The sequence below is a fragment of the Trichechus manatus genome, unplaced genomic scaffold (assembly GCF_000243295.1).
Source record: "Trichechus manatus latirostris isolate Lorelei unplaced genomic scaffold, TriManLat1.0 scaffold00049, whole genome shotgun sequence".
NCBI lineage: Eukaryota > Metazoa > Chordata > Mammalia > Sirenia > Trichechidae > Trichechus > Trichechus manatus.
The window spans coordinates 11,891,449-11,905,891 of NW_004443985.1; the positions used below are offsets into that span (position 1 = coordinate 11,891,449).

Here is a 14,443-nt window from a genome sequence, read left to right on the forward strand (position 1 = left end):
TTTGTTTTTTTTTTAAGCAAGCGATGAGTTTATTGCAGTGTCACAGTGAAAATAAATTCTTATAAAAATGAAACCACGTTGGTGGGAGTACCGGCAGCATCAACACTCTCTGTCCTTGCCCAAGTGTTTTATCTCCGGGACGTTTCCTTTAGAAGAAATGAAACTCAGACCACCTTACCCGAGGAAAGCACCCTCCCCCTCCCGAAAGCACGGAGGTGGCAGATCTGGCCATCCGAGAGCCAAGGGCCAAACAGCGAGCCTGAGATGGCGAAATAAAATGTAACATCAACAAAGACAGGACCGCAGATAAATAGTAAAAGGACCACCAACTCGCCACAAAAAACCCATTGACGTTCTCCCAGAGTCCAGGCGAAGCGCTGGTGACCGGTTAATGCTGGAATGTTTTCCTAGGGTTAAAAGCAGAACCCGCAGCAAGTCTGCTCAGAATTTACAAAGTGTTTGAATAACACGGACAGTGTTTTGATAACACGTTTTTAGTGGGGGTGAAAATAATAGACTTTATTGGGACGTTTATATGGGCCCCCTTGGTTGTAGGGGGGGCGGGGGGAAGGAAGCCGAGTATCATTGCGCTCATCTATACCTCAGCCCTGTAATTCATTCATCAGTATATGGTTATGTATTCGATGTGTGACAGTCCTGTTACACCCAGACGCTTCTCAGTTTTATTTTTTAAAGTTGAATGCACTGATGGTGGTTACTGTGAAGGCAGAGAAAGGGGTAAAGCGGTCGCCTGACCAGGTGGGCAAAAATTTTATATTATCAGGATGAAACAATGCCATGAAATTGGTCTTATTCCTCCAGACAAGAGAGCACAAGAGTTTTAATATGCTCGCTGCTACGTTTGGCCTTGACTTCTTCTAGCTTTCAAAGGGATTTGCTTGCACCATCTCAGTCTGAAAGGTGCAAGATTTGAGTTAATCCAGCCTGCATTCGGGTCTGGGGTTCCAGGGGGTCTCCACATTTCCTCCGCACTGTTGATGTTTTTGTTCAATGTATTCCAATACACTGTCAGTTGAGCCACATAAAACCAGGCACCTTTCAATAAATGTCTCATTTGGATTTCATGAAGCTTGGGGTGTAATTGAAATCAAACAGCAAAGAGGCTGGAAGGTTCTGTTATTTGCCCACCCGGTCAAAGGAGGCTGCCGAGCCATTCACCGAAGCCACTGCTTTAACTTCCTTTTCTGTTCCTATTTCTGGAAAGGACTGCGGGGGTTTGAAAGTGCGCCTGGGACACGAGAAATGATTTTTTTATGTTTCTTTCCCAGGTTATAAGATTGAGTCAGCAAAAGAATAGTCCATTCTGAGTAGGAAATCACAGATTTGCTAATCTATACCTCTCCAGGCATTTTAGACTAGTATTTTCCATATGTAATAATAATAATTTAATTGGTTAATTAATTAACACAGAGAAATAATTAAATGAAATTTCTCTATCTCTATGTAGCCATAAAAAGAAAATTATTTGTAGTTGAAACACTGTTTGTATTATTTAAATTTTTTGTAATATATGCTATCTAGTATAGTATGTAATATAATATTTTTTCCATTTTGCAAGTCTCCTGGGTCCCAAAGCAGTTTGTAGAACCTGCCTTCTGATTCTCTTTGAATTTAGCTTTGTTCGACATCTGTAAAATGTGCTAAAGTTTCAGTAAAATAATAGATTTATTGGACATGTGGGGAGATGCAAACTACAATCCCCTGCCTGTCGAATCGACACAAATCCTAATTATACATACCGTGCATATATTTAATAATTAGGTGGCACTCGGAATGAACCCACGCGCTTTCAAGAGCTTGCTCTGAGCTGGAATAAAATCAACACTTTCTGATGTGGCGCGGGCGACAGCTGGCCCGCGTTACTTGCGCCAGAGTGGGTCGGAACGATGCCTGTTGCCTGCGGTGGCACTTTGCCACGCGCAGCGCTTTCCCCGCCGCCTCGAAAGCATTTTGAAGGGACATTGAGGCCCGCTTCTCGCTGTGTTAAAGTGCAAAACTGCCATCCACCCCCGGCCACCCCACCTCCAAATAACGGCACATACCGTGCGATTCAGTCTGACCCTGCTATCTCCTCAGACATCCCGCAGCTATGGTCAAGGCTAACATGGAGGAACCCGAGTCCCAACCAAGACTCTTAACCCCTGGCTACGTCGCCCAAGCCGCCCCAGCCGCCCCAGCCGCCCCAGCCGCGCAGCGCCTTCCTTTCTTTGCGCTCGCGACCTTTTGGCAAATCTCCACGTTGAAAATCACGAAGAAGCTAAAGGTTTTTAAAATCACTCCACTATTGGACAAAAATCAATTCCTCAAGACTTGTCTGGGTCAAAATAAAACAAAAGGCGGGGAGGTGGGAGTGGGCGGCAGGGTGATCAGGACAGAGAGAGCTGCGCCAAACCGGAACTAAGCTGATGGGCCGAAATGCTGGGAGCGCAGCACTGAGCGCGCGTGGAACCAGCCTCCCGGCGGGGGGTCTCTGCCCCGGCTGCACTGGCCCAGGACCGACGAGGCCCTGCCCCGGCCCACTCGCCTTAGCTTGCTCCCTCCCCCGGCTGCTCCGTGACCCTGAAAACCTCGCGCACGCCTGGTTTTCACCACCAGGAAAACCTGAGAAATGCCCAGAGCGTCCTATTGCACTAAGGACCGCCTCGCTCTCTAATCCGGACGTGCGGACGCTAGTTTGTGCTGCTGTGGTTTGAACCACGGTTCGCAAGCTTCATGCGGTTCTACCCTGGCGTGTGCGCGCTCAGCAAATCCTGCGGCCGCCTCATCTGTTGTGGGCGAAGACTTTCCCGTGTGATCGCTTTCGGCTGGGAAAGCAGAGTACGGAGATCTCAGCCGGAAAATGCGCTCCCGGAGCGATTACAAGCCGCGGCGTAATTGCTTATTAACAGCGAATATCCAGGCTTCTCCTTATCCGCAACGAAACGTCCCCCCTCCCTCTGTAACAATAAAACAGTAAAATATGACAGCACCGCTCTTGACTCTTCTGTCTGCAGAAAAGCAGGAGAGAAACAGGCAGCTGGGCCAAAGGGGCTTAGTTCAGTATGAAACTGATTATTTCACTAATTATTCTACCTTCTGTGTTGCGCCCTGGAGGAAAGGCGCAGGGACTCTTAACAGCGCGGCTGCCAGCGAACCTTTGTCTCTTGGTACCAGGCCGGATGGAAGATACTGGGACTAGGCGGGGGAGATCCAGGATTTAGGGAAACTGTGTAGACTTTAAATTGTGGGGAGTAAAAGTAATTGCGTCCCGAAGGCAGGAGTGTTGGCGTGGGAATGAAGGTAAGTGGGTAGCTCGCTTAGTTTCTGCGTTGGCTGGTCCCATGCCTCACCCGACCCGGGCTTCTGATCCAGAAGCTGAGGGCGTCGGTCCTCGCGGGTGGCCGTGTGCTCTGGCCGTCCCGGGAATCCGCAGAGCTGAGCGCGAAGTTCCTCTCCACAAACCCTTCCCACTTGGTGAAAAAATGGGACATTATCAAAAAAGCGTCCAGCATGTTGAAAGCCAGGGAGTCCTACCCCGCCGAGAGAAAGGTGTGCCTGAAGTTACAGCCCCTGACGAGGAAAGAGACTTCGATTGGGCCTCTCTCCAACTCGCCGCAGTTCCCCACAGTCGAGGAACGGCGCCTTCCTGCCAGCCGTCAGCTTGCAGGGCCTTTCTCCCCCGGGCCTCTAAAACTGGTTCCCATCTCTGCCCCCATTCTCTGCGCAGGGCGCTGGGAAGCTTTCTATGCGAAGGGACCTCCAACCCTGTTCCCCTAAACACCAGTGGAATACAGACACCAGGATTGATTTTCACAGCGAGACAGAGTTTTTAAAAAATCCAGGCTAAAGGAAAAGGAAGTAGCAGGCGACTTGATCCAATTAGTAAATGCCTAATTGAATTAATGTCACCTCCATCAGCCAATAGGTTTCCGGGGCTGCAGGGCCGCGAAGCCCCTCCCTGACCGCACGTATATAATGCCGCGGGTGACAGCTCGCAAGTTTTCAAGTGGTCAACTTGGCCGATGGTTTGGCGTTCCAAAAGGGGCGGAAAGGCGCGGGCTGGTGGTGGATGGGGATAGAGATCTAAATCCGTTTCTTCCCGGGTGTGACTGTGGGAGGAGGTGGGTGGGTCCAGGGAGGTAACAGGGACTAGGGAAGGGAAAGAGAGTGCTTTTCCGTCAGTTTCCACCTCCTGCCTTCAAACTCAGTGCGCTTTCCTTGCGGGAAGGACGCGGAGGTCAGAGCGCGCGAGTGCGCGCTGGGGCAGCCCGCGCGTCTGCGGGTGGGTAGCCCGGGCTCAGGAAGAAGGGGAAGTTACCTTCCCCTCGGAAGAGGGCGCTGGCTCCCCCATTCTGCCTTTATAATAAGGCCGCGGGAGGAGAGGAAGCTGCCAGCTGCCGTCTGCGCTTTGCAAAGCATGCAGTTAGGGGAGCAGCTCTTGGTGAGCTCGGTGAACCTGCCCGGCGCGCACTTCTACCCGTTGGAGAGTGCGCGAGGCGGCGGCGGCGGGAGTGCGGGCCACATCCCCGGCGCTGCCCCCTCGCCTCAGAGGCTGGACTTAGACAAAGCGCCCAAGAAGTTCTCTGGCAGCCTTTCGTGCGAGGCAGGGAGCGGGGAGACCACAGCCACCAGCGCGGGGGCCCCCGCGGCCATGCTCAGTGACGCAGACGCCGGAGACACCTTCGCCAGCGCCTCGGCGGTGGCCAAGCCAGGGCCCCCGGACGGCCGCAAGAGCTCCCCCTGCGGGGAGGAGGAGCTGCCCTCGGCCGCTGCAGCCGCCGCCGCCGCCGCCGCCGCCACCGCGCGCTACTCCATGGACACCCTGAGCGCGGAGCGCTACTACCTGCAGTCCCCCGGGCCTCAGGGCTCGGAGCTGGCCGCGCCCTGCTCACTCTTCCCTTACCAGGCGGCTGCTGGGGCGCCCCACGGGTCCGTGTACCCGGCTCCCAACGGGGCGCGCTACCCCTACGGCTCCATGCTGCCCCCCGGCGGCTTCCCCACGGCTGTATGTCCACCCGGGAGGGCGCAGTTCGGCCCGGGAGCCGGTGCTGGCAGTGGCGCGGGTGGCAGCAGCGGTGGAGGAGGCGGCCCGGGCGCATATCAGTACAGCCAGGGGGCTCCGCTCTACGGACCTTATTCCGGGGCGGCAGCGGCGGGTTCTTGTGGAGGACTGGGAGGTCTGGGGGTCCCGGGTTCCGGCTTCCGCGCCCACGTCTACCTGTGCAACCGGCCTCTGTGGCTCAAATTTCACCGCCACCAAACCGAGATGATCATTACGAAACAGGGCAGGTGAGCGCATCGTGCAAGGGCCCGGGGCCAGGGGTGGGGGTGGGGGGTGAAAGGGTGAATGTGTAGTCCTAGGAGAGGCAGGGAGCGCGCCCAGTAGTTCCGCGCTTTGCTTGCAGAGTTTTTTCCGCGCGCTCTAAGTGGAGATGCCGCATCTCCAATCCGATTCCTCTGCTGGTCCGGGCACCGAGGCTTGTGCAGGAGGCTAATGGTACAGTTGCATCCCTTCTTCACCCGATTCCAACCCCTCGTCATCCTCACCTCGACTGACTGGGAGGAGGCGGAAATGGAAATTTGGGCATCTCCATAAAGCTGCATTCGCTAGATTTGCCAGCTCGGCGTGCGCGGGTCCCTGGGAGCCGGCAAGGAGCCGCGGATGGGGGAAGGCGGAAAGGCTGGCCACCAGAGCGCAGGAGATAGGCTCCCGCAGTTTTAGGCGCCAGGGTCTCCACAGGACGCCTCCGGAAGATGGGCGTGAGGGCAAGAGCGCGGCCCTGGAGAGTTGGTCGGGGTAGTTGGGTAGGCAGGTCTCGGAGTCAGCCCCAGCTCGTGTTCCGGGTGCGAGAAAGACTTGATAAACATCCAACTGCTAATGGCGGTTACTTCTGGGGTAAGGGGGCGGGGGGAGGGGGAGAAGGGAAGTGCCGGGAGAGGGGTGCTGAAAGGGGACTTTTAGGCTTCCCGGTAGAATTTTATGAGAACTTAATCTGGTTCTCTGGCACTTGTGCATTTAAAAATACGTGATTTTTAACGTCCCGGAAAAAGAACTAATGAGTGTCTGAAAGGTCCAAGAACTTGAGTGGGGAAGGGTCCAAAAGCACATGAATTTGGGAAATGCTGACTTTGGGACAAATTATTTAGGAAAAGAGGAAGCTGTTCCAAGAGCTGGCAACTCAGAAGTAGTTTGCATAGTTCTGGCCCACTTTACCGGCGTTCTGTCCACTGCAGGCTTCTACTTGTCGTACTCTGTCCCTCCTCCAGGGTATGTGGGGAACCGAGCCGAGTCTCGGCCCTGTTTCGGGCGATCCCGATTGAAATCGCTTATCCTGGTTCTGTTCCCTTGCACAGGCGCATGTTTCCTTTCTTGAGCTTCAATATAAACGGACTCAATCCTACAGCCCACTACAATGTGTTCGTAGAGGTGGTGCTGGCGGACCCCAACCATTGGCGCTTCCAGGGGGGCAAATGGGTGACCTGCGGCAAAGCTGACAATAACATGCAGGGTGAGGAGAGAGGAGCTCCGAGGTGGGGGGAGCGGGCGGGGAAGAAATCGGAACCCTTGACTCAGACAATTCACATTTAAATCTAGCACTTTTTCCCTCCCCCCAATCTAGGGCCTAGAGGTGTTAGTAGGAGTTTCTTTGTGTTGATTGTTTGAGACAGAAGATAATTGCTAAGTCAGATTTCCTGCCTACCAATAGATAGGACCTTTACCCATGACCCAAGGCCACCCCCCTAATCCCTACCTCTCTACTTTTGAGAAACTAAAAAAAATCATAAGGTCTTGGGGTGGGAAGGGCTCCTGGCATTCAGGAAGAGAAAAGCTCTCCCTAAATTTGAGTTCACCCAAGCAAGTCCAACTGCCTTCCACCAGATGTTGCCTCTTCCAGCCTTAGAAGGCCCCAGATTGACCTTCCAGAGGTATCTCCCGTTGGCTCCATTTTTGAATGTTGAGCTACTCTTATGATGAGTGTCTTGTCCAACTAAGGCTGGAAACAGGGACCCTGGAGAAGGTATCAGAGGCCTGCGGTTGGTTTCCGCTGGCCTTCTTGAGCAGCTAGGCTGGGGAAATTCGGATTGTAAGCCTTAGTCTTACATCTTTCCATCGCTAACAGACATCCCTCCCCCACCCCCATTTGTCAGCAGCCCTATATGCTTGGGTTTTGTGTTTTGTTTCATTTTCTCTTAGGCAACAAAACGTATGTTCACCCAGAGTCTCCTAATACTGGTTCCCACTGGATGAGGCAGGAGATTTCCTTTGGGAAATTAAAACTCACCAATAACAAAGGCGCAAATAACAACAACACCCAGGTAGAGTGACAGAGGAGGGGGTGTCTTCCGGATAGAGTCTCTTTTTCTAACAAGAGTCTATACTCTTCACTGTATTTATAATACTTGCAGTTGTGACCTGTTTGCTCATCTATTTCTTTCTAAACTTTGTTTTTCTCTTCACCTTTCTCATTTTTCCTTTTTTTTCTTTTTTTTTTACTGGATTTCAATAATAGTGGGTTGACTATTAGAAACAAAAACACTGAAATGTTTTGAGGGACTTAGCAAACCAAGAGGAAAGATCATGCTTATTAAACATGAATACCTAGCTATGTTTTAAGTTGCAAAAATGACAATGATAAGATCTTTGAAATGGCAATTGAAAAAGAAAGCTGTTTAGTGGGGAGGAAACACAGGTCTCGTTCCAAAATATACAGTTTGTTTGCACTTAACTTTTGTTGAACCTCTAAGAGACTTGTTAGGTTTGGCAACTCTTTCTGTACCATTTGCAGATGATAGTCCTACAGTCTTTACACAAGTACCAGCCGCGACTGCACATTGTTGAAGTTACAGAGGATGGCGTGGAGGACTTGAATGAGCCCTCAAAGACCCAGACCTTTACCTTCTCAGAAACGCAGTTCATTGCAGTGACTGCCTACCAAAACACCGATGTGAGTGTCCCAAATGTCCCAAGAATCTCTCAAGTTAGGTCCAAGCATGGCAAAGCACTCAACAACTATTTTTCTCACCCATCCAGATTACTCAACTAAAGATCGACCATAATCCCTTTGCAAAAGGCTTCAGGGACAACTATGATTCGTAAGTGCAGCTGTTACTCATACTTGCATGGGCGTCTTTGAACACACATGCATACTCAGGCTCTTTGAGAACATGTTCTAGGAAGAGCTGCCATGTTTGGGATTTTTATTTTTTATCTTTTGCGTATTTTTTGCCTTTACTAATCTTGCTTTAGAACTGTCACAGAAGGGTTTTGTTAATTTCTAAAGACATGTTAAGGGCTTACAAATGAGCAGGGTTTTTAAAAAACATTTCACTGGAGATTTGGAATTTTAATAATCTGCATTTATATACTTTTCTTCTCATTGTGATCCAACTTTTTTATCCTCGCTAGAACAGGTACTACTACCTACACCCCCCCCTTTTTTAACATAACAAAACCCTGAAACTAAGAGGCTAGTTTTTGCCACATCAAACAGCAAGGCCCTGCAAATGGCCTTTTTAGACTGGGTTTTCTGACACCACAGCCAGCGTTCTCTCTATCACGTTGGCAAGGGAGGGTTGCTCATAATTCTTCAAGTTCTAGGACTTACAAAGGTGAATTTTCCAGGATTTAAATATTTAACACCTTGGAGAAAATTTTTCTTATGTAGTGGCGAGTTTTTCCAAGTGGGCCAAGAGTCCAGCTGAAAAGGGGCAGTGCTTCTCCTGCCTCTGTTCCTCCATTCCCACAGACCTAAGCTCTCACTACAGCCAACTGGCAGCCTTGTTCACTTCTGGGAGGTGGTTTGTTTGGGGACGACATTGGGGTTTTTTTTTTTTTTAAGTGTTTCTCTTTGTATTGTAGCATGTACACGGCTTCAGAAAATGACAGGTTAACTCCGTCTCCCACGGATTCTCCTAGATCCCATCAGATTGTCCCCGGAGGTCGGTACGGCGTTCAGTCCTTCTTCCCGGAGCCCTTTGTCAACACTTTACCTCAAGCCCGGTATTATAATGGCGAGAGAACCGTACCGCAGACCAACGGCCTCCTTTCACCCCAACAGAGCGAAGAGGTGGCCAGCCCTCCCCAGCGGTGGCTTGTCACGCCTGTCCAGCAACCCGGGACCAACAAACTAGACATCGGTTCCTATGAATCCGAATACACGTCTAGCACCTTGCTCCCATATGGTATTAAATCCTTACCCCTTCAGACATCCCATGCCCTGGGGTATTACCCTGACCCCACCTTCCCTGCTATGGCAGGGTGGGGAGGTCGAGGTTCTTATCAGAGGAAGATGGCAGCTGGACTACCATGGACCTCCAGAACGAGCCCCCCTGTATTCTCTGAAGATCAGCTCTCCAAGGAGAAGGTCAAAGAAGAAATTAGCTCTTCTTGGATAGAAACGCCCCCTTCCATCAAGTCCTTAGATTCCAATGATTCGGGGGTCTACACCAGTGCTTGTAAGCGAAGGCGGCTGTCTCCTAGCACCTCCAGTAATGAAAATTCGCCCTCCATCAAGTGTGAGGACATTAATGCCGAACAGTACAGTAAAGACACCTCAAAAGGCATGGGGGGATATTATGCTTTTTACACGACTCCCTAAAGAATTATTTTAACCTCGTAAAAATTAGCTAACTTTCTGCAGATGGACTTGGTGGTTTTTTTTTTTTTTGTTGTCTTCTTTGTCTAGGTGGCCAAAAAGACGTTTTGCCTTCCACCTTGATGCATCCTGTTTTGTGCAATTCTCTAACGAAGGTGCCAAAGCTTTTTGATTGTGCAGGTAACTGAAACAAACCTAGCGTTTTTTTCTTCTTTTTAAAATGAAGTTAAAAGAGGGCTTTAAAGTGTTTTAAATTTTGGAAGTTATCCAAGGTTTTGGATTTATTTATTGGAGACACTAAACATTCAGTGAACTGGGCTGTGAAGATTGAGGGCCGAGTACTATCAAAGGAGTTGCCAGCTTCGGTTCTCATTTGTAGTTGCAAACCTTTAAGCAAATAGAAGCCCAGAATGCTAAGGGGTTTTGCTTCTGGAAGAGAAGGGCTGGGCCTTAAGTTTCAAGAGGGGACTTTTTGCTGTTACCTTCTGCTAGGCATGAAAGATATTAGGCCTGGGAGGCAAGAAAAATGCTTGTGAAGGTGCCGGTTGTAGCTGACTTGGAGTGCTCCCAGGCTTCCAGAACAAGCCATGTTTGCCTAGTTCAGGATTGCCTCCTTTGGGAGGAGCTAGGCCTCTGCTGTGTGCTGGGGTGGCCCGGAGCACTTAGGAGAGGATAAGGAAGGGAATAGCCAAAAAGAGAGAACTGCAAAGTGTACAGTTGTGTGTGTTTAGATACACTGTAGAATAATGTGGAATATACTGTACAAATAGTCTACACAGGTATCGAGATAATGTAAAATTGGTGCTTTGGCTTTGTAAAGAATTCGCAACCAACCAACAACAGTTGCGGGGGCAAGAAGATGGTTTCTCTCATCACCCCCATGATATATGGGAATATTCTGTTTACTTCTTAGATAGTTAAGAATGTATTCAGCTACCCTGTACTAACTTGAAACGTGTTTAAAGAAAACTCTTATTTCATCCTCCTCTTTGGCCTCGTCCCCTTCCTCACCATGTTGGTCACGTGGAGGAACTAACATGTGATGCCGCAGCTCCTATAGGCTTTTAGTGATCTTGGATTTTTACGTACAGTCTTAGTCATTTTTAATAAATGTGGTTCAATATGAGAACGAGCATAGCTCTGTCTTCTGTACAAGGGGCTCTAACCTTTGGTTTTTTTTTTTATTTAAAAAATCTCTTTTTGCCTCCTTCTCTTCCCTTCTCCAGCTACCTGCCCCCCCCCCCCACTCATGGAAGGCTCTGGAACCTCTAACTGGGCACTGTAGTCATGAGGGGATGCTTTTGTTTATTCTTTTTACCTTGAAGATGAATGGGGCTATTTCCCCACCCCACTGGGAAGTCTGGACTATGAGGGGTGAGGGTGGGGGTTGCCGCCGAGATGCGAGATTGCCCACACTAAGCAGAACTCAAGCCTTGAAAACCTGCGCCCTCAGCCCTTGGCACCCGGTCCCAGGCTTGGCCCTCTGCCACTCCGTCAGTTAACTGGGCATTTTTTCTCCGCTTTCTTGGGGCCACCCATGCCTGGGCCCACAGGGGCTCCCCGGGAACTCCTACGGCCTCTTGAGCGCCGAGGAGTTCCGGGTGCCAGCGGCGCAACAGGGCGTTCGAGCCTCCCAGGGCTCGGCTTCTGCTCCCACCTGCGGCTTTCTTCTGCACCGAGACCACGGGCGCACCCGCCCGGCGCGAGCTGTCGCCCGGGTCCCCTTCCCGGCAGCCGAACTCTGCCCTGCACCAGGGGGCTGGGGGCGGGCGCGCTCTCACAAATGAGGATTCCCAGCCTTCCGGCGCGCCGCCGCTCTGCAAACAGTGGCTGGGGAGCCGTTCTCCTTGCCTTTAGCTCCGTTTATTTGGCTCACATTCCTCTGGAGGGCGAAGGCCACTCCATACCTTGTCTTAGCCAGTGACTCGACCAAGAGTCAAACCAAGGAGTGAGGCGGAGGGCCCCTCGCCACCCCGCCAGACAGCCCACCAGGCTTATCAGCAGACAGCTTCTGGCCCGGCTTGCAAACCTCCCCAGCCCCCTCCTGACCCTCCCGGGGTGAAGGTCTGCTCGGCAGTCTCATTCGGCTGACTGCGCGGCGCGGAAATGCAGCTGCTAAGAGGATTAGCTGCTGGGAGGCGAGCGATCTGCCGGGACCTCCTCCCTTCCGCGCCCAATTGAGGGCTCCAGGAGCTTGTACCTGGCTTCTCCCCAGTCTCCCATCCCCACCACCCTTCCGGGGCCCGCGTTCTCCCCTCGCCGCCCGTGACCTTGGGGGCTCGAATTTCAGCGCCTCGTCTCCGGCGGTGCCTGCTCGAAACGCTTTGGCAAAAGCCACCCTGAATTTTACCGGGGAGCTGGGGGGCGAAAGCTTTGAGAATTTGGTTTTTAATGTATATTTATTCGTGGATGACGGATTCAGACTCGGCGAAGGGGACTCTTAGCGCCCCAGTCCTGGGCAGCAGACCACCACTCCCCCACCCCCATCGCATTGGGAGGGTATTGGGAGGTGCGGTGGAATTTGGAAACGGGGTTGTCTTATTAAGCCCTTTCGAAGGCCTGAAAATGCTAATCACCGCCGGATAAAGGAGACTGGCCCCAGTCTATTTCAAGTCCTGTATATTTTTGCACGGTACAGTAAAAAGAACCTGGTACTTGCGAAGAGTCCCTCACAGGGTTTAATAGAAACGTAAGTGGCTGAGTGGCCTCAATTAACACCTTGTGATAAGGCATTCCTAAGATGGAGTGTCAGACACCAAATTGTGAAGAGATGTATCTAATTAATCCTCCTAGGATGACACCGATAAACAAGCCTCTATTTAAATAAAGATCAAGGGCTCGGCGCCGCGTTTGTTTACCTTCTCGGTCAGGGTCCCCGCGTTTGCGCCGGTGCAAGCGGCGTTCCGTGCGCTGGGCGGAGACACCGGCTGGGGGTCGGCTGGTTCGCCAGGGTTCGCTTCTTGCTTTTTTGCCCCAAACGAAAAAATACATAATAAAACAAACCACAACGAAAGAGGAAAAAGAAGTAAAGAGAACCCGATTCAGAGTTGGAAATACGGTTGCCATTTTCCAAGCGTGCCTTTTACAAATCTTCATTGCCAAGCATTGTTGGCCGCTTGTTCCGCTTTAAACAAAGTGGGGGGCCTCCCGCACTTGGCCCCTGGAGATTCTTTTCTGCTTTGAGGAGAACTCGGAGCAGGACCTTCCCAGCCCCCATCCCGCCCCGGCACGAGTTCGCTGCCCGTGGTCTCAGGAATCCTCCTCCGCGCAGAAGCCGAGACTTGCTGGGGCGCACGATAGCCGTCTCGGGGGTGGGGGATGGGGAGTCGCTCACGTCTAGAAGGAAAACCGGGAAAGGCGGGAAGAGACAGCAAAGAATTTGAGGAGGAGGGGAGGCTGCTGACTTCGCGCCATGTTTTCAGTCTGTGAAGCTGGCCCAGGTATGGAATCTCTTTAAAAGCCTGCATCTGTTTAAAGCAATGCATCTCCAGCGCCCGCAATGGGCAGTTTCGAGTCTCCAAATCTGCTTTTGGTCCCAGCCTTCCTCCCTTTCAGCCGCCTTTGACTAGCTTCAAACTCGGGTAAAGGCAGCAGCACCGGCTCTTCCCTCCCTGCACTCTCTTGCTTCTTCCCGAGCCAAACCTGGGGCGGGGGCGGCGGTGAATGCAATATATATTTTTTTAATCTCTGTAGGGTGTCAGGGAAACGCTCCGGAATAAAAACATCCCCTTATGCCCCTCGATTTTATTGATATCGAGCCGCCAATGGGACGAAAATTTAAAATACGCCTTTTCCACTTGTCTGGACGATGTGTCTCTCCCCTTCCTGCTCGCGCCGGAATGTTCCCCACCCCGTTGCACGTCGACTCCAAAAGTTTAGCACTCACCCCGCGAAGATTTCAGCATCACCCAAGAGGCTCTTTTTAAAAAGGCAATTTGCAGAAAAATTGATGGCGAGCACGATTAAGCCCCCTTTTATGAAATACCTATTACCCCAGCCCCCATTTCTCAAATTTAGGCTTTCGAGTACTCGAGCTTGAGCACATCCAGCGGGGTCGGACTCGAACCCGCGGAAGCCGTCCACCTGCATCTATACTGGTCGTGTGGATTCCCTCCAGCCGCTCGCAGAAGCCTCGGCCGAGCGCACAGCCTTGGGGTTCGCAGGGGTTCCCGGGCACCGAGCCCAGCAAGGGCTGGGTTTCCTCTCGGGCGCACGAGCCCGAGCCGGGCGCTTCGTCGGCAGCCTAAAGTCACCAACATCTTCTGCTTTTTAAAGACGACGGGGACTCCGACCTGGGTGGCCTCTGTATTTGTCTTTATTACGGTTTAAGAGAAAAGTAAAGGTCTGGCAATCCACTCACCCCTTCCTCCCCCAACCTTTCTCCTTTGGCCTTAGGGTTCCTCGGGTCTCACCGAGGACGCACACTGAGTTCGCCAGGGCAAGGATTTAGACGCTCCAGTTGCGGAGCAGGGCCTCAGCGATGCCCACCCCCCACCCCCCCAAAGTGTCCCGACGTCTGCCTGGATCCCTGACCGCCCCCGATGCGCACTGGTTACTGTTTATTTTAGGCAGAAGGGCGTGTACCCCCCTCTAATTTTCCCTCACTTCCTTAAAACAAAACAAAAAATCAAGGCATTGCCTCAGTGGATTCCGACTCATAGAGACCTATAGGAAAGAGTAGAACTGCCCCCATAGGGTTTCCAAGGCTGTAAATCTTTACAGAAGCAGTCTGCCACATTTTTCTACCGCTGAGCAGCTGATGGGTTCAAACTACCAACCTTTCCTTTCAGTTAGCAGCCAACTGCTTAACCACTTCCCCCCAGGGCTCCCTCACCTCCTTAAAAAGC

At 51.6% G+C, this 14,443-nt stretch overlaps 1 protein-coding gene across 1 annotated transcript; it reads left to right on the forward strand.

Moving 5' to 3' along the window:
- Positions 1-3,996: 3,996 nt before the first annotated feature.
- On the forward strand, positions 3,997-10,727 carry EOMES (eomesodermin). The gene is made up of 6 exons (XM_004377367.2): positions 3,997-5,289; positions 6,355-6,509; positions 7,196-7,317; positions 7,788-7,946; positions 8,033-8,094; positions 8,861-10,727. The coding sequence occupies exons 1-6, from the start codon at positions 4,418-4,420 to the stop codon at positions 9,597-9,599; spliced, it is 2,109 nt and encodes a 702-aa protein (XP_004377424.1). The 5' UTR covers positions 3,997-4,417; the 3' UTR covers positions 9,600-10,727.
- The last annotated feature ends 3,716 nt before the right edge of the window (positions 10,728-14,443 follow it).